A 16,664-nucleotide genomic window follows, 5' to 3' on the forward strand; every position below is an offset into this window, starting at 1 on the left:
AGGCTTTTGAGTAAAACTTGTCAGACTCTCAGCATAAGGTGCACATAAGCAAGAACAAATGTGTGCGATGTGCATCCCCTTTGCTTACATATGCAGTTAATAGCCATATGCATACACATGCCTTTAAATTGGCTCTCATCAGATAGTTTCAAAGAGGGAAGCGATTGCATCACATATTCTTGATTTGAGATTGTTGCTAGGGAAGATATCCTTTGTTGCACATTTCTAAACTACAATAGAGGATAGAGCTAGAGACTTCTTGGACTATTCTTGTCAAGTTGATAAGTTTGCTTTCTCAAAAGATCTTTTCAAGTTCTCATCTTTCCTGTCCTTTTAAAAATAAATACCCCTTTGGGAAAAATTATGTAGCAAGTTTCACAATGAACTCCTGAAATTTGTGTGATGCGAGCTTCATATTCTTAAAGAAATAACTGAGCTGAAAGAATTTTTTTTTATTTTTCTACGTTTTTAGTTCTCTAGAAAAATGTAAGGCCAGCTCATAAAACCCAGGCATTCAGGCTGGATTTTATGCATCAATACTAAATGCATTTTCCATGGGAACATTTAATTCAATGTATGGGAGACAGATGTAGCTGTTGACAGTGTTCAGAGTAAAGGTGGATTAGACCAGTACATGTGTAGAATAAATGATACAAACTTCATTTATCGTGTGTGTGTGTGTGTGTGTGTGTGTGTGTGTGTGTGTGTGTGTGTGTGTGTTTGAGAGGGTAAGACAGTGACAGAGCAAGTAAGTAAATGAGTCAGAGCAGGGAGTCAGTTTGTGTGTGTGTGTGTGTGTGTGTGTGTGTGTGTATGGTCATGACAAACAGAGAGGCCACTGTGTCTTTGTTCAGCATCTGGAGACATTTAAGAGCCGTAGGTACAAGGTATTCTTTACACACACACACGTTTTTTGCATCATTTTCATCCACTCGAGATAATGTTTAAATCTGTCGTTAGCTAGAGCGTTTATTTTCTTCATTTATTTTCTTAGATTTAGTTATAGACATTCAAAGACAGATAGTATATGCAGAGAAAGGGATCAAGTGAGGAAGACGGAGTAGATATGTCATTACCATATCAGTCCCTGTCAATCATGCAAAAACCTGTCAGCTGTACAGAAAGATTGTTTATGGTCTTTTTCTGTTTCTATTCCACTCTTAATAAAACACTCTCATTACAGCATGGCAGTTATGAGAAGGCAAATTGCTGCTTTAGGGTGAGATGAGAGTGAAATAAGTGAATAAATCTTTGTCCTACCTTTTAATTAAGAATGACAGGTCTGAATTGTTAAATTATCTCGCTCCTTTATGATTATTTTGACAGCTGCTAGTTAATATTTTTCCTAAATATAAAGCAGCTGCGTATTGTAGGCCCACCGCAAACAGGAGTCCAAGTTCTCTGGTATAGATGGTCGATTGATTTTGCTCGTTGGCCCGCACAAGAAGCACCAAAACTGTTTTCTGAGCCAGGAAAATCCCTCATGTTGTGTATCGTATGCGTCGCCGGTCATTCAGGGCTTTGCCAACAGGAAATGAAGGTGGTTTGTTGATGGGTGATTCATTTCTCGTCATTCAGATTCATTTACATTCCTCACAGTTTTGTCCTAATTCAGTGTGATTTTGTGGAACACTGAGTCACTTTTTGGCCAAAGGCTCGGTGAAACTCTACCTGAGTGGTTTGGAGGAAATCAGGCAGGGGCAAATGCACTTTACATTTAGTCAGTTCAGGGAGTTTCTTTAAAATCTGATCAATGAAAAACTTTTTTTTTTAAATGTCATATACAGTGAGTGGAAATGCTTTTTATGTTTTAAACTGATGGAATTTAAGATGAATTGACTCTCAAATGAAAATAAAACCAGTTACTTAAATCTTCAGTTGCATGTTCAGTCTCATTAGGGTTGCTGCTCTGACTTCAGTGTGACTCACTGTCACATTAAAGATAACCTTCAATGACAACGTCTGTTCTTCAAGAGGCCATGTTGTAGTATTAACTTTTCTACTTTATACTACTTTAGTGTTTTATTTCTGGATCATTCACTCGCTCCTTTTCTTTCCTTCCTCTCTGCAGGCGTGTCCACGCGTGTTGCCGTTGTCGACGCTGCGACTTCACGGCTCCCGATTCGTCAGCCCTCCTCGACCATTTTAACTCGGCCCACTGTCATGAATCCTCTCCCTCATTAAACTCATTGACAACGACCTCCTTACCCACCTCACTGACGCCTTCGTTAACACTCTCAGCCAATGGCTGCTCAGCTCCTTCTACCTTAGCCATTAAAGAAGAAAGCAAAGGGGATCTTCGCCTCCTCTACTCCCTTGCACCGCCTGAGGGACGGTTGGCAGAGGGAGGCAGAGAAGAGGCCGGAGGGGTGGTAAAAAGCGAAGGAGGTGAGGAGAAAGAAAGAGAGCGGGAGAAAGGCTGGGTTCTTGGGGAGACAAGAGGACTAGGGGAAAGAGGAAGTGAGCAGGCCCACGGTTTACTCTGGGTGCCCAAGGAGCGAATGGGACCCGAAAGAGGGGTAGAAAGAGGGACAGGAGTTGGGAGCCCATCTCTTTTCTCCTCCCCTCTCTCTTTGTCATTTGTTTCAGCCAATCATGAGGCCTCGCAGCAGAAAAGAGGCGTGGCCTCACCTAGCATGGTTTACCTGGGAGACACCAAGTCCTTTTTGGGAGATAACAAGTCGTTTTTGGGAGATGCCAAGCTGTACGGAGGAGGGAGGCCGGGAGGAGCCACTGGAGGTGGAGGAGAGAAACAGATCCAGATGCCCCCTCAGCAGTACACAGGAGGAGGTGGAGGAGGAGGAGGAGGAGGAGGAGGAGGAAGTGGAGGTGGAGGAGGAGGAGGACAGGAGACGAAAGGAGCAGCTAAAGAGGAGTCCCAGTCTCTGCTACGGGTAAGGTGGAACACGTGCACACCCTCCTGACTCTCTCTTACATTCACCTTATTCTCTAACTAACTACACATCTACAGCCAGATCCTACCTGCTGAGACTATTAGTTGTAAAAGTGCTCCTATCAATACGCCTCCATCTACGTTTCCTTCGATTCAGATTAGAACTCATGCAGAGAGAAGCTTTAAGGAAACCTGCAATGCTTCCATTATATTTAGAGTACTTATGCAGATTGACGTTGGCTAATAGCATGTTTGTGTGTCCCCATGTGATGGTGTGTGTTCATATCTCTGTGAGCTGTGTGTGTGTGTGTGTGTGTGTGTGTGTTTCCATGACATAATTTTCTTTCCCATAAGTTGTATTCATCTTCCTTTTTTTTTTCTAAATTAAATTTTAACTCACAACACTGAGAAACTTGCCTGTTGCTAAGGCAACGTGGAGGCAAACTGACAGTTCCCATGGTTACCACCTGTCAGTCAGCTCCCTCATCCTACTTTGTGGCCCATAATGCTCCTCACTTCGCAGTGATGTCATGGACTGGCAGGAACACACTGTGGTTTGCCAGCGCCGCAGAGCTTATTGGCTATGATCACATTAGATCAGAATAGACCGAACTGTGTGTGTGTGTGTGTGTGCACGCGCGTGTGCCTGCACATGCATGCATGCATGAACTAGGTTCCCGGACACTGACATGGCTCTATGTAAGTGGTATTATTGAGTGTGAGAGCGGTGTTGGTGGTGTGTGTATGCACATATCAGCATGCGAGTTGAGTCTATGGCTTCTTTGTACAAGTTGTGGGCTGGTCTATTCCATGTCTGTGTGTGTGTGTGTGTGTGTGTGTGTGTGTGTGTGTGTGTGTGTGTGTGTGTGTGTGTGTGAGAGGTGTTGGCAGTAACTTGGCCGACTGGGCAGGGTGGGGCAGCAAGAGGTTTACTCATTATCGTGGGTGGGGTAGTGTGTGTCTGTGAGAGAGTTAGACAGAAAGCGAGTGCATGCGTGAGAGAAAGGGGAAGAAAAAAACTGAGATGAAGAGCGGAAGATAGGGAGAGTCAGACAGAGATAACAGTGCAGAGCACAAGAAAATTGTTGAGTAATTAACATTCAACTCCAACAAGTTATACCAGGTTATTTATTTTAGAAGGAGCCAGAGCTGCTGTGTCCCACTGCTTCCTGCATATCCATGTTAAGCTAAACTAACAGTGTCCCTCTAGCTCAAGATTGATCTTCTCATCTACATCCTGGAAAGAAAGCAAAGAAACATATTTACCAAACTTTAATATAAGAACCATCTTCTTCCACGTATATGATGACAGTATCATACATGTCCTAAGGTGTATGCAGTGTTTACCATTAGGTTTTAATGGCTGCACCATTCAATAAAATGTGCTTCCCCCAAATCAGGTAAATATTTGGTATCTCTGGAAACTTTGGGATCTCCGCTGCAGTTAAAAATAGTTGTGTCGGTTAGTTTGGCTGCAGGTCATGAATTTGTAATGGTTGACCCATCAGTGAGTCACTAAGGGTTGAGGCTCAAATTATACTTTTCATGTCCACTAGGGTCCATGTGGACTGTATGCCCCGACCACATCCGCCGTCTGATTTGGAGGATCGGCGCCTTAAGGAGTTAATGTGTTAAGAAAGATAGTGAGTGTTGGAAGGTGAGGAGAAGAAGAGAAGCTGAAGAGAGGGGAAAGAGACAAACAGTTTAACAATTTATTAGAGGAGAAACTGAACATGACTTATTACTTTAATAGCTTCATAAGATATGGCCTTTGCTGCTATCTTTCTCCCTCCTCTCACTGCACAATATTTATTCTCAGTTTCCATGGCGTGCACTGACACGTCTCTCACACACACACACACACACAAATATACCACACACATACACATGCACACAGGCTGAGCTTGACTCATCACTGGGCAGGGTAAGGGAGGGGCACTAATGCAAAGGATCATCTGAAATAGCTTAGTACACACACACATATATATATTGACACTTAAGGACACACACGTGCGCACACACACACACGCTTAGTTTGATTTAAATGCGGCCTTTGACGCAACAGGGCAGAGTCTGAATTATAAAAGGTGAATCCGCCCCAAAATACAAATTGACTCTTTGTAAATGGCAAGTGAGAAGTAGTGAGGAGGAGCTAGGAGGGGGGAGGGTGGATCGAGGGAGGGTTGAAGGGCGAAGAGGAGGAGGAGGAAGATGAGTGATGGAAGGATGCAGGGAGTCAGTTTGTAGGGAGGAAGCGATGGATTAAAAGGAGACAGAAGCAGAAACAAATGGACAAAGTCATATTTCATTGGAACACACGTGTCTGTGTGTGTGTTCTGTGTGCGGTTTTGCATCTGTGTGTATGTATATGTTTGTGTGTGTGTGTTTCTCCTCATCCTCACTTGTGTTTTCTATTCTCCCCTGCATCGATCTGTCCCTCCTCTCCTTTTCTTTTCATTCTTTTTCTTTCATTTCCCTTCTTTTCCTCAAAGGACAACTCACCTGATACACAGGGATCAATACACACCTCACATGCACAAAAGCTTTCTTGCACACAAACACCCACTCAGACAAACACACACACACACAATCTGAGTTCTTAGTATTCTAGTACGGGAGGCTTTTTGCTTTGTAGAGAGGAGAGAATATATTCTTTTGAAAGGGCTGATCTATAATTGCTGCACAGTGTTGAGACATTGCCCCGCTATTGGCTTTGTTTTCATAGTGATTTATTACATTGAAGACATTTTCTCAGTCTGAAATGTTATTTTCTGACGTTTTGACTGACTGCATGAAGCAAGGATAGAAAACTTATGAGCTTTAGAGATGAAATTAAAGTAAAAGCTCGCTTGATGTTTTAGTTTATAAATGGAATGAGACAGACTTTGAGTAATGGTGGTTTTTTGAGTTAAGTAGGGCTGAGAAAGGTCCACCTCTGAGCCAAACATATGTGAACACATGTGAATCTACCCAAACGTATGCGAATCGACCAAAATTCAGGCCCATCTAATAAATTCCAGACTGTGTTTTCAAAGGGAATTCCACCTCAAGGACACCAGAGAGGAGTAGATAAATGGATGCAAGTAGGGAGAGGAAGAAATTGTGGATGTGACCTTACAAACACAATATAATTGTGTTCATCTTATGTGGTCATAATGCAGTACTGAAACGTGAACCTTCGGGGTTTTAAAAGTCCCATGCGTGACATTCAATTCCATTCGAGTCGAGAGACAGACACAGAAAATAGAGAGACGAACTGAGAGAGATAAACGGGAATGTGTGCTTTCAGCAGATCAGAGGAGAGTTTCATTAAAGTTTCTCCCGTTTACATTTCTGCCCAACGGAGCTAATTATGTTTAAAAGACACACACACACACACACACACACACACACACACACAAAGAGACACACACACACAGAGAGAGCTGTATTTCCATAAAGCTCTCATTACTTTGCACTCTGTTTCCCTTCTTCCTTCTTTCCTTGCGTAATTCATTCGTGTCAGCGCACACACTTGTCTGTGTGGCTGTGTGTGCTTTCCACTGCTTGTGTACTTAATTATGTGCGATGTGTGTGTGCATTTGCATTCTCTCTATGTGTGTGTGTGTGTGTGTGTGTGTGTGTGTGTGTGTGTGTTGTAAGGAAATTAAAGCATGAATTGAACTTATTTTTCCGTGCTGATAATTTAACATTACTTTATATCCGCTACAGGAAATTATGGAGCTCATGCTCAAGTCTGTGTATGTGTGTGTGTGTGTGTGTGTGTGTGTGTGTGTGTGTGCTTAATGTTTTTTTAGAGACAAAAAAGGACAAACTTAAGTGATTTAACTTTTAAATTGTGTTCCTTAACTGATCTGCTGTGTTATCTGAATGTTGTCTTCCTGGCCCTTTGCACTCCCACTCAAAGCTCATAAAGCCAACCACTTCAAATTGCTTTTCATGTCTCGCAGTGTTTCTTCTGGAGGCCCATTCCTTTGTTTTTACGTTTTGATGTAACATCCCTTGGGGAGTGCTCTTAAAAATGAAATGTAGTGATAAAGAGATTTGCTTCAAAGACTGGAAAAGTTGTTCAGGTGGGAAGAAAGAACTGATAAACTTTTGGTGACAATCTGACTTATGAAACTCACTGATCAGTTGATATCGCAGATACTATGCTGTCATCGCATCAAGTCAGCCGTTAAGTAAGGAAAAACTGCAGCGCAGGAATGCCGAACGTATCTGAAGTATTTAAGAAGTGTCAGAGAGCTCTGACGGGTTTATTTTTCAACTGTAAAACGGTGAAAAAAGCCATAATCAGGCAATCCTGATTATGACTGAAGTGAAGCCAATATGAAAGTGCCAAAAACGGCAGTTTCAAGGAGCCACTTGAGGCAGGCTCCAAAAACAAGGCAGTCTCCATAAGTCCCCATGTTTAAATGTCCAACTTCACATCAGAAATAAACATGTTTACAGCCTGGTTCACTGAGGGTGAATTTCTATACAGTCACCTCTTCAAATTATAATAAGGCTTGAAGTTATGCGTGCGTGTGAGCGTGGCCTGTTCAGGGGACTAGTCTCAGTAACCAGACTTTATTTGGCCCGCCTCACCTCCACCCACGCTCTACCTCTTTGCCCATTTTTTGGATTAGCCAGGAGCCAGTGGAGTTAGGACTGTCAAGATAGCGAAGGCTGACGTCATGGATACTACATTGATTTTTATTCATACAGTCTACGGCACTTTCTAGTCATGACTAGAGGTCCTCGGGTTGCTTTATTTCTTTATTTGCTGGTGTGGAAGACTTTGTGTGACAATGCAGCCACTGCCATGAGACCACTTATGTGCCATTAAGCCATACATGTCAATGACTCAGCTATAAAAAAAAACTGCTGGCTGCAGCAGCCATTAAGCATCAGTGTAGCAGCATGAAAGGTGCCTTTTCGACAGACATCCAGATAAAGATGAGAAGGCTCCAATAAAGACTCTTAGCATCCTATATACAAGCTCTATTGAAAACATGAAGAGTGCTGTCTTTATTCTTTCTAGCGTGTAAGTGTGTATGTGTGTGTGTGTGTGTGTGTGTGTGTGCGTGTGTGTCGGAAAAAGGGAAGGACATACTGATATTCACCAAGCACTTCTACTCGTTCCCTCTCCACACACACACACACACACACACACACAGACAGAGTTGTCTGTTCTGGGCTGTTCAGTTTGTTTGTGTAGCAGTCACATTTCCCATCAGGACACAGACTCAAATAAACACAGCCACGCTGGAAAGAAAAAAAAAAGTGTGTGTGTGTGTGGTAGTGTGTGTGTGTGTGTGACTAGTGTATAAAATCCAGGCTGTGTTTAGTGTAACAGAAACATAATCAGACAACCTGTTTGCTGTAATTTTGACCTGTGTGTCTGTCTGTGGAAATACTGGTAGATCAGCGTGCGTGCGTGTGTGTGATATGTGTGTATCTGCTTGAATAGGAGTGTGTGTGTGTGTGTGTGTGTGTGTGTGTGTGTGTGTGTGTGTGTGTGTGTGTGTGTGTGTGTGTGTGTGTGTGTGTGTCACAGTTATGACCCGCATGTGGCTTTACGCTGTGTGACAGTCCACAGCAGCCTCATTGTCTGCTAGGAATATTACATTTGGCTTGAAAAACAAATTACACCATTTCAACCACATTTAGACCCATTTTGGGTATTCCACACATGCCATGCTCGCACACACATATTACAGCTGACAACATGCGTAGTGGGAAGGTGACAGCTTGGCGTTTTTGGCTCACACTAATCAAGAAGTAGCTTATTTTACTTGACTGTATCCTGGCTCGTGTCGGGATGTTAATCCTGCTTTCAAGTGTGCTTTGAATTCTCTGATTGACTGATTCCGACTCAGTTATGAAAAAAACCCTAAAAAGTCAAATGTTCCTTCTCAACCTGCTTGGGAAACTTGACTTTTTACCACATCACACCACTTCCGAAAGTGTAAAGTCAGTCATCAGCCATAGAAAAGTACACTAGATTGACTTTAAAATCCCAGGATTTGGCAGCGTGGATTTTCTTTGGGTTACTTTTTTGGCAGCGGGCTAGTGAAGTGATTAGTCAGATGTCCCTCAAACTGAAAGCTCGGCCTCAATCCCCTCCTGAAGTGTCCTTGAGCAAGAGACATTGAATCCTTATTTCCTCAAGGACTGCCGCTGGGTCGCTGACCTTCCTGAGGAGGCGAGGGCAGCAAGACGAGGAATTACAGTATTCCTTGTGGGATCGGTGGAGTATTTAAAGACACTTTCCTGTGATTGTCTAAACTTCGCTGGCACTCTGAAGATTGTCCGGTTGACAAACCGCACAAATCTGGCGCCAAAGTAGGAAAAACCATTTAGAGTATTGAGATAGCTCTTGCACCAGCCTCCAGATTAGGCATGATTATACAAGAATCTTCATCTTCATCTGAAATGCATTTACGCAAAAAAAAAAAACAGAACCAACCAACTTAATTTTTTTCTGGATGATGCGGTCGTTTATATCTCGTAATATCATGTAATCTGATATAATTAGTTTGACTTGAGCCTAACATGCCGTCTATTCAGATATCTTTTCTTTCCAGTGAGCGTTTGATTGGTTCAGACACATGTCGCTTACACACACGGCCTTTTCATTGGTTCAGCTGGCCATGACACAGATGTTCCACCCTCCCCGCCAGTGAACCAACCAGGTGTTTTTCATCATGTCGACATGGCAACGGTAAAACACAGTGGTTATTTTAGCTCCTAGCTGTAATTTAGACGTTTACATCAATTACTGTTACAATCAACTTACACACACACACACACACACACACACACACTTCCAGTAGTGTGTGTGTGTGTGTGTGTGTGTGTGTGTGTGTGCGTGCGTATATGTGTGTTCTTTTTATATTTCTCAGTGTTTTTCTGCCATGACTTGCACATCGAGTGTATGTTCCTCTTTGTCTCTCTCCCTCTCTCTCTTTCTGTCTCTCTTTTTTTTGTGTGTAAGGTGGGAGCAATTCACCACAGGCGTGTGTGTGTGTGTGTGTGTGTGTGTGTGTGTGTGTGCGTGCGTGCACATGTGGATCGGTGCGTGCATCAGAAGTGTATTCACACATGGAACCAATATTGAGGCCAGATGATCAGTTTGCTACAACAAGACCTCTACACGCAACGCTAGCCAGCTACACACACACACACACACACACACACACACTCCACACACACAGAAATGCATTGGCTACACCATTCTGGCAGCACTTGTGTAATTAGGAAGCTGATTGGTTAGATTAAATGTCCATCTGACCCCTGACCAATAGTTAATTTGAAAACCCTGCTCGCCTTCCCTTTTCCTCTGTCTCCTGGCTCGTCTCTCCTTCCCTTCCATCCTCTCTTCTTTTAATCTAAGGTTCCTTCACACAATCAGGCCCGCTGCCTTCATAAGAGCGACTGATGTCATTTGACAAACAAGAGGAAAGAGGTTGGAGAAAATGATTGTGAATAGTTTATGTAAAACCGCTTCCAGCTAACGACTGAAAGTAGACTGACAAATGACATCTCTCTGTTTTTATCAGTCTGTGTTTCTAGGCCTTATAATGTAGAAAAATGCCCTGCTTAGCAGAAACACCTAATGAAGAGTAATGTACATCTGTTTAATATATCAGCTGAAAGACTTTCTGGTGTTTAGATTTTTTCCTTTTCTTCTATTTCCATCTCCTTTCTTTAATTCTTTTCTATACATTAGGCCTAGCTGAGGAGAAACGTTGCATTTCAGCTAAAGAAAAGTGTGTCTCGTAGTTTTAATAAGTGCTGAAACACAGACATGAACTGTCACGTCATGCGAGGCAAAAAAAAAAAAAAAGTTAAACTTCTAAGGAGGCACAGCGAAGATCACCTGCCAAAACCACAAGAGCGAAACAATGAATGATAAGAGGGCCAGTTAATCCAATCTGCATTCCCACCCACATTTTAGTTTGCTGCCATCTCTCCTCCCTCGTGACACATCCAACATCTTTTACTTTGTCTTGTGTTCGGGCCAAGTTTGATTACGGGCGACAGGAATCATCATCGCGGCAGCACACTTCCTTCACTGCGAGAAAGGGAAAGCACGTTTAGCAAAGGATCTTAAAGTGCAGCAGCCGTATTCACATTCACATCACATAGGCACATACCCACACTGGCGCCCACACACACACACACACACACACACACACTCAACCATATACAGTATATGCACGCACACTGGCTCGACCAGTCATTTTGACACTTTAATCCACTTCACTTTAGGACATCTAGTCACACCTTTCTTTGGTGTGTGTGTGTGTGTGTGTGTGTGAGAGAGAGAGAGAGAGAGAGAGAGAGAGTGAGAGTGAGAGGGAGACAAAGAGAGAAAGTGTATGTGTGTTTGGGAGTGAGCAATGCCATGGCAACCTTGGCGATCCAAGGCCCTCTTGGCAAAGTAGCAATATGGCTCTGGGCACGTGCGTGTGCAACACTGTGTCCCATCCCTGTGTGTGTGTGTGTGTGTGTGTGTGTGTGTGTGTGTGTGTGTGTGTGTGTGTGCGCGCGCGCGCGCGCGTGTGTGTGTGTGCGTGTGCGTGTGTGTGAATGGAATGTAGAGCGGAGATTTTCACTTGTAACTTCGTGGAAACGTACCCCCACCCTCAAACTTATAAGACACACATTCACAGTGCCGTGCATACTTGATCGGGTGTGAAAGTTCGAGAAGGATATATCACTTTTCTCTCTCTTCCTCCGTCTGTCTCTCACTTAACTCCTCCCTGTCTCCCCTCCCGTGTCCCCTGTGAGGTCTTCACTCATTTGGAATTCAATGGTGTGTGCTTGTGCGTGTGTGTTTTCAGCACGAGTGCGTTTATGAATTCTGCTCCACTGGCATGATGTATACCCAATTTCACCCTAAGACTATTTCTCTTTTGTTCTCTCTTTCTCTCGCTCGGTGTGCGTGGCTGTACAACACAACAGGACCCGACACAACTCAGCACAGACTTGTTTGTTCCCACAGTATATATCGACTTGTATTGTGTTCCTGTGGTCCTGTGTAGTTCAGCGGATAGAGCCAATGCTAAAGACATTACAGTCTGGTTGTGAAGTAAGAGGCTTGTTTTTGTTCGTTCTGTACAGAAAGAAGTTTTGATGAGAGCCGTAGAGAGAGAGAGTTTGCTCAAGTTGTATTTTGGGATCTGAGCCTCTGCCTCTTCAGTACATCTATAGGTGCAAGGCTACATCCAATTCTCTGACCTACAGCAGAGATGAGACTCTTCCTGAGAGGAACAGACATTTTTGAGCTTTACTACATTTAAAAATTAAGCGTGTGCTCAAAATGAAGCTGGGATGAAAACCTAAATAATTCCACGGAAACTGTGACTGACAACTGAAACTTTGTAAGAATTTGTGACACTGATGGAATGAAAATAACTGACAGTAAGCCACATGAGCCTCTTCAGTTTCACTCAATATCAAATTGCGCAGCCCTTTAATAACTCTCTCTCTATATTGTCAAATGCGAAATCCAGGCCTGAACACTGCCTTCATTTTAGAGGACTCTGAAGACTGATTAAAGACAGTGCAGTAATGATATAGTGGTAAATTAACAAACAGCCACATAAATCACTAAACAATGGACTGTAGTTATATAGTGCCCTTTTAGTCTTTGGGTCATTCAAAGCGCTTTACACTACATATCTTACCCATTCACACATTCATACACTGATGGCATTGGCTTCCATGCAAGGTGCCAACTGCTCATCAGTTTTTAGGAGCTAACCATTCATACACATTTATTCACACACCGGGAGCAATTTGGGGTTTAGTATTTTGCTCAAGAACACTTCGACATGCACACTGGAGGAGCTGGGGATTGTCTGCTCTACCTCCTGAGCCACAGCAGCATATTATGTTGTCTAAAATCACATTCTGACGCATGAGCTCTGATTATATTCAGAAATACAAAAGTCGTTCTGAAGTTGTCGCTTTTTTAGTGATTTTTTTTTTTTTTTTTTTTTTTTTTTTTTTTTGTTTTTACCTGCACATATTTAAATATTTGTGCTGACTTCGGCCCGTCTTTTGAGTTCTACACTCTTATCACCAACTAATTACAGGCAGTTAATCACGTGTTTAAACTTGTCACACTAGATTATCCACTTGGTTGAAATTGTGTTTTCCTTGGCGCATGCTTTAGTTAAAGATCTGTGTGCATGTGACTCACACGCAAATATGTTCATCAGCATTTTAAAATACTTTTGAGAGAAGTGGAAGAATGAAGAAGATGTATTGCGAAAGGAATGGAGAGGAGATTACACTGAGAGAGACGAAAGGTGAGAGGGAGTACTGTGAGCTGTTAAACATCGGTTTAATAATTGCGTAATTTGTGTGTGTGCGTTTGCATGGTGTGTGAGTGTGTGTACTGTTACTCGCGCTGTTGCTTGAAGGTGCGTCATTGCTGCAGATGTTTGGCTTCTGAGGTTGTACAGACACACACACACACTCTGACACAAACATTCACACAGTCAGGTCCCCTAGTCCCATCTATCCTGTTCCTTAATAGACCAGGTGCAGCCAAACAATGGGTGTGTGCACACATGCCCCTGTGGGTATGTGTTTGTGTGTGTGTATCATTCTGAACTATTGCTGTGCTCACATGTCCTTCAGCAGTTTTTTTTCAGTTTTTTTTTTTTTGATTTTGAAGTTGATTTGTTTGCATAAACATGAGTGTCTGGATATATCTTATGAAAAGGAGATCATACAAAGTACACACACATCGTGTGTCTGATTCCCATCAGAGAAAAACATAGCAACTGGCCTTGTGTGTCTAGTCGCACCAGATCAGCACAATTACAACACTGTTATCTCCTCTCTTCTCAGAAATGTTTGAACCATGATTCATCTTTCTAACTGTAACAGGATATTCTTCTGTTATTTAAGCCAAGTCTGATAGGATCCACTTTCAGCCTCGTGTTTATTCCCGCATTTTGGGTTTAGGTCACCGAGATAACCAAACCCATTTTAGGGAGAAAATCCTCTCTGAAAGTGGATCCATTTTATTCCTTTGATCTAACACAGCTCACTGATTAAGAACAACTCTCTCTCTCTCTCTCTCTCTCTCTCTCTCTCCCTCTCTCTTCCTCTCTCAAAGCTACAGACCTGAGAGTCGCAGCTTTAACATGCGATGCTACCAAGAGACTCGTAGACTGGGCTGACGATAAATAGGAGAATGACAGAAAAATACAAGCGGAAGAGTTAAATTTCTTTCCTTCATATAAAAGATAATTTCACTTTATTACAGCTGGGATCAGTCGTCATAACACTACACCAGCTCATCAAGTTCATTCCTGAGATGTTAGAGTGTCACAGTATCAATGACAGGTCAAGAAACATGAGCTGACAGCCCGCGGTTAGCCAAACCTCTACCTGTAATTATTACTCAAACTGTCCGTTTTAAACATCCATCAGCTTACATGCCTTCAGGTTCAACTTTAGCCTACCTTACTTGTTGAAGTTAGTGCTCACAGACAGTTTTCCTGTTTCATGAAGGTATTGACATTTCAGTTACGCTCACTTTTAGATGAACCTTTTCAATAAAGGAGTTTATCTGATTAAACTGTTTCTAGTTTGCAGCAGCTACTTTGATGGCTACAGTGTTATCATAATTGTATTAATAATAGCCAAACCTACAGAAATAAGAATTTTAGGAATAATTTAAAAAGTGGAACAAACTGGAATTTTCCTTTTAAAAGTAATTTAAAGGTGCACTGTGGAAAATTTCTTGCATACAAATAAAAGTTTGCTTAACATTCTGTATGTTTTTATTTTGTTTTTATTTATTTTGTGTATATCCTTTATATTTAACAAAGACATTGACTCAAATTCGTTATGATAAAACAACTAAATGGCAAATTTTCAATAGTTTACATTTATTTTTACTTGCAGGTGTCTTATTCTTTTTAGCCATTGTTGGTGCATCGCTGCATCTTGGCACCACCACCACCACCAACTGTCGTTTAGTGGAATTGTGTGAAATCAATGTAGAACACAAAGAAAACGAGTGCTTGCTCGGACTACAAACATGGCTCCATAGTGCCACTAGTGGGTAAAAACGCCACATGGTGTCTTAAAGCACTAATTACATTGTGGTTCTAAGTTAGACTTTAAAATTAACTTTAAAAGTTACATTCAACCACACATATATGAATTAAGTATGACGTTTACAAACACACACACACACACACACACACACACACCTTGCAAACAGATGAACATATGTGAAAGATCACCATTATTTAAATCCTGCTATTTGCAGATCAACCAGGAAACAAGTGTTACATTACACCAAGACCACCAAGAGAGTGAGCAGTAGAGAGAGAGAGAGAGAAAGCAAGCAGGGCGAGACGACAAAGACAGGAAGATGAGAGAGAAGACACAGGGTGAACGAGTAAAGAGAAATAAAGGCGGACAGAGAGAAAAGGGAGCAGCTGCCAAGCTCTGAGTGGGGTTAAGCATCACCACAAGTACAACCTAATAAGGTCTGAAAGTGTGCGCATGCACACATACACACACACACATACACACAGACTTGGCCAGTATTCAAAATCAGCGTTTCTGCAGTAAGCAAGAGTAAGCAGTAACTCACATCTGCCTCCAGAGCCTCTGAAGCTGAATACTATTGTGATGCATAATGCTTAAATGTTGTAGAGGAGTTCTCCTGACCTCCCACTACATGATATCTGAAGCCATTTCACTTGTGGACTCCTTTCCAAGTCTAGTTGAATCATTCAGATTCAGAGAGCTTCTCAATCGCGCTGTTCTGACAAAATAAAACATATTTAACATGACCACCTTTACTCTTGATCAAAATCAGTCCCACCCAATGTGCCAACTATTCTGCATTGGTGGAAATGTGTGACCTGCTTATGCAACACGTGAAGAGCGAAAAATAGTTATGACTCCATTCAGATTCTACCCCCCAAGTCACACATCGATGGTCACAGGATGTGTTGCAACATCAGCATGTATCCTGTCTGCTGTGTTTTGCTATGTTAGCCCGCTATCTGCCAAGCTATGCTTGAGCTGGAGATGCTATCTGCCTCCCTCTCTGTCTGTGGTGTGTGTGGTCTGTTGTCTTTATATGACAGAGTTTCTCTAGATTGTAAATCTATAGCTGCGTATGACTTTCGTCTCCCCCGTTTTTCGAAATTCTTGGTATGAGAACAGCCTTGTGACTGATAAATGTGACGCTGTCAGATTATATGTATGGTAGACATCAGCTGACTTAGTTAATGAATGAAAATAATATGAATGAAGCCCATATTTCTCCTGTTTCTGATCTGTGTTTCTATATCAAAAAGTCTTCCAGGTCCATCGCAGGTGCTGGTTAGAGCATGTCTGTGCTCACTGAGTCACAGGAAAGTATTTAAGAGACAGCGTCATGCAGTTTTAACAGCGTATCATCTGGATTTTTCGTATGCAGTAAACCACTGCCATATGACTTTGTTTAAGGCTTCATAAATATTCTACTTAACCATCTTTTCAATATAGTTGGATAATTTGAGGGTGAAACATAAAAACTACCCCAGGACTGGAGGACTAGACTGAGAAGAATGTGCTTCTCTGTTACACAGTTCCCACGGATTCCCTCTGTAGTGTTTCCAATCTGTTTAAACATGATTAAGTAAGCCCGGCAGCATTTTACACCTGTTAAACTGATGTTGAAACTCAAACTTTACCTGCTCCATTATGGAGTACAAATCACATTTTCTGGTCTGAGCAATAAACGGTGATCCAGTTT

The 16,664-nt window shown here is 42.2% G+C and overlaps 1 protein-coding gene across 5 annotated transcripts in view; it reads left to right on the forward strand.

Moving 5' to 3' along the window:
• Positions 1 to 16,664, forward strand: part of trps1 (trichorhinophalangeal syndrome I) — a 116,749-nt gene that overhangs the window by 62,113 nt on the left and 37,972 nt on the right. For all 5 annotated transcript variants that reach the window (XM_019254815.2, XM_019254814.2, XM_019254816.2 and 2 more), the window contains exon 9: positions 2,072 to 2,894. In XM_019254815.2, the coding sequence (XP_019110360.1) occupies positions 2,072 to 2,894 (823 nt within the window). The remainder of the gene's footprint in view (positions 1 to 2,071; positions 2,895 to 16,664) is intronic.

Source organism: Larimichthys crocea, chromosome XIII (genome assembly GCF_000972845.2).
Source record: "Larimichthys crocea isolate SSNF chromosome XIII, L_crocea_2.0, whole genome shotgun sequence".
NCBI lineage: Eukaryota > Metazoa > Chordata > Actinopteri > Sciaenidae > Larimichthys > Larimichthys crocea.